At 49.1% G+C, this 3,180-nt stretch overlaps 1 protein-coding gene across 1 annotated transcript; it reads right to left on the bottom strand.

Annotated features, from left to right (window-relative positions):
- Positions 1-649: 649 nt before the first annotated feature.
- On the bottom strand, positions 650-2,834 carry LOC123427264 (aquaporin PIP2-5). The gene is made up of 3 exons (XM_045111264.1): positions 2,071-2,834; positions 1,404-1,544; positions 650-957 (listed from the first exon to the last, which is right to left on the bottom strand). Exons 1-3 carry the CDS (start codon positions 2,683-2,685, stop codon positions 841-843), a joined length of 873 nt encoding a protein of 290 aa, XP_044967199.1. The 5' UTR covers positions 2,686-2,834; the 3' UTR covers positions 650-840.
- Between the last annotated feature and the right edge of the window lie 346 nt (positions 2,835-3,180).

Below are 3,180 nucleotides of genomic sequence, written 5' to 3'. Positions count from 1 at the left end.
ATTTTTGTTGAGTTGGATGAGAGAGAAGAGGAGAGAGAAGGGAAGCGGGCTCTTCGTGAAGAGTCAGCTCTAGCACGTGCTCCTAGGTGCTTTGTGAAAATGAAAGGTGGGCCATGTATGATAAAAGTAGTACTCTTTTGTAGCTAACTATTGTACAAGCTAGCTATAAGGTGGGCTATAAGATGGCTTATAGCCAGCAGTTGGCTATACTATTAACCATGCTCTCATGGAGGAGAAGTGGGGAAAAGATGGAGATCTAGATGAGGTTCGTGCTCTTCACCGATGTTGGTCATAGAAGGGCGTTGGATCCCATTTCTACGGTCGATGCCAATCATTGCCGTTGAATCTGCTGGCCGAATGGTGATCTCTCTTTTTGCTCTCGTCCAAGAGCCATATGGGACGCAATGCATCTTCGTCTTGGAGTTCATTGCGCGGTGCCATGGACCATGTGGTGCCATGCCCGGTGAAGACGAGACTAAATTCGGATTGGAGATGCCAAGGACCTGATTGCGATTCTAATTGGTTCTTTGGGGGTCCTCTTTGTAATAGTTAGGGACCAGTTTATTATTTACTTTTTTCTTTAATGGTGTTGTTGTAAAATGATGTGTTCCAGAATTAATGCAACTTTTGGGTCCTTCCAGGCCCTTCATTTGTCCAAGAAAAAAACAAGGCATCCAAATTCCTCAACGATCCAAATTCACAGAATTCTAGAGAAATTTTAAAGACATCCAAACGCGTCTAGAAAAATACAGACGCTTGCATAATACACGATCCGAGCCATATCACACTGATATATTTGTTTTTCAGTGCCTCCGATCATCCAGACAGTGGCGGACCGATCTAGCTCCTACCGAAGGAGGCAGACGAGCCAAGCTTGGTGGCACTCGCCCTCAAGACGTACTGGTGGTAGGCGACGGCAATGGCGGCTCCGATGAATGGCCCCACCCAGAAGATCCACTGCAAAAGTAAGCAAGATGTCTCAAATATATTTGAATTTTTGTTTTTGCCAGTAAAAGTGATATTTGAATTAATCTCCTCCAGTAGTTCTGTTTGCAGATGTCACACATAAGCTGCAAGAGTGTAAATAAAAATATTTCAAGGCTAATCAGTTGGGAGTGACATCGCTTGAGCTTGTTAATTAAGTGATCCTTATCCTGTGCCCTTCTTCAAAATAATCTACCTGCTCAGAGTTCTGATTGCTACTTTTGAACTTATGAACGAGGAATACCACAAAGTTATGTCTAGTTTAATAAGGTATATATAGTCTATGGATGAGGGACACCACACAAGTTCTTTTGGTTTTTTAGAGTTTTAGTCTTCGAGGTGATCGTGACCGCTGCTTATACTAAAAGAGAAACCCATCAAATTAGCAGAGACATGGGGTAGTATGTGGCGGTACGTACGTGGTCATCCCAGGCCTTCTCGTTGTTGTAGATCACGGCAGCTCCGAAGCTCCTTGCCGGGTTGATGCCGGTGCCGGTGATTGGGATAGTGGCCAGGTGCACCATGAACACCGCGAAGCCGATTGGCAAAGGAGCCAGCACCTGAACGATTCATTGCAACATCCATGTTATGATCGATGAAGAGCTAGCATTGCTGGAGAAGACGTACGTGAATGTTTTCAGCTACACGCCTACACATCCTATCTAGACCATCCATTTTTGCATCAAAATTCGTTATTGAAAAAGATGGCCAGAAGAAGACATGAATGTTTTCATATGCATGCTTGAAAAAGATGGTTCACCAAATCTAAACAATAAAATATATTGTAAAACAATCATATCAGCGAAATTTTTGACTTTCGCACTATGTCCCTATCTAGAGCATCGAATGTGCCTTTGTCTAGCGCTAATCACAAGCGGTTTGCCACCTCACAGTTGATACATACTCCGTATAACGAACCAAATTAACTAACTAGCTAGGGACTGGACGAGTTAGTAGTGACGAACTAGTTCAGTATCAGTGGAGAATATCTAGAGACCTCCTTCATGCGTATTTCCATGCAAAGCATCACTAGTTCGTGGACGAAAGAAAATGAAATCAGTAGGCAGCCAGGCAGTGATAGCTTACTGGGACGTGGGAGTCACGGGCGCTGCGCTTGGGGTCGGTGGCGGAGAAGACGGTGTAGACGAGCACGAAGGTGCCGATGATCTCGGCGGCGAGCCCGGTGCCCTTGGAGTAGCCGGCGCTGAGCTCGTTGGCGCCGCCGCCGTAGCGCACGTAGAAGGCGCTCTGGAACCCCTTGACGAGCCCCACGCCACAGATGGCGCCCAGGCACTGCGCGATGATGTAGAGCACCGCGCGCACCAGCGAAACCTTGCGCGCCAGGAACAGCCCGAACGTCACCGCCGGGTTGATGTGGCCACCCGAGACACCGGCGGTGCAGTAGACGAGGACGAAGATCATGCCGCCGAACGCCCAGGCGATGCCGAGGATGCCGACGCCGCTGCACGCCGCGTCGGCAGCATTGGGGCCGGCGGGGTCCGCCTGGTGCTTGTACCCAATGACGGTGGCCACGGTGATGTAGAGGAAGAGCAGCGTGGCCACGAACTCGGCGATCACCGCGCGGTACAGGGACCACTTGGTCAGCTCCTCCGCGTCGAAGAGCGGCGCCGGCGGCGGGTCGGAGTAGTCCTTGGCCCCGTACTCGCCGCCTGGGGGCGCCGCCTCGATGTCCTTGGCCATCCTCGGCTGATCGGCAAGCTAGGGTCGGTGTGTGTGCGCTCAAGATGCGAATGCGCTTAGCTCTCTGTGGTGGTGTGAGGCGACGGGGGAATGTGAGGTATTTATGGCGGCCAAGCGAGGGCGGCTACTGGCTCCCGGCGAAAGGCCGGCGTAGGGCGCTCGCTTTGGGATTAATCAGTTCGTTTAGTGGCTGGGTTTATTAGTGGAAGCAGATAAGAGGTAATTAATTTTGCCGCCCACAGCCCTCATCATTACATCACTCCAGAGCAGATAGCTCACTGCTGGCTGGGCTTAATACGGTGGAGCTTACTTTTTATTTTAATTAGCGGCCCAGTTTAGTTCCGAATAAAAAACCAGGCCGACCTGCGGAAAAAACCGGAACCGACACCTTTTTTTATTTTTAAGCTAAAAAGACCGACCTATAATTGAATAAAAAATCATGTAAACCGATCGGTTTTTGCATGAACCAAAGGTGCCACACATAAAAATAGAAAA

Source organism: Hordeum vulgare, chromosome 2H, assembly GCF_904849725.1.
Source record: "Hordeum vulgare subsp. vulgare chromosome 2H, MorexV3_pseudomolecules_assembly, whole genome shotgun sequence".
In the NCBI taxonomy this organism is placed as follows: Eukaryota; Viridiplantae; Streptophyta; class Magnoliopsida; order Poales; family Poaceae; genus Hordeum; species Hordeum vulgare.
This window is presented reverse-complemented; position numbering and strand designations above follow the sequence as displayed.

What these genes read in the sequence shown, in the direction of transcription:
- LOC123427264 (XM_045111264.1), bottom strand. Translation starts at nt 2,685, where the DNA reads ATGGCCAAGGACATCGAGGCGGCGCCCCCAGGCGGCGAGTACGGGGCC. An exon ending in CCCGTGACTCCCACGTCCCA is followed by an intron (nt 1,545 to 2,070) that starts GTAAGCTATCAC and finishes TGAATCGTTCAG; the next exon opens with GTGCTGGCTCCTTTGCCAAT. An exon ending in AGAAGGCCTGGGATGACCAC is followed by an intron (nt 958 to 1,403) that starts GTACGTACCGCC and finishes TTACTTTTGCAG; the next exon opens with TGGATCTTCTGGGTGGGGCC.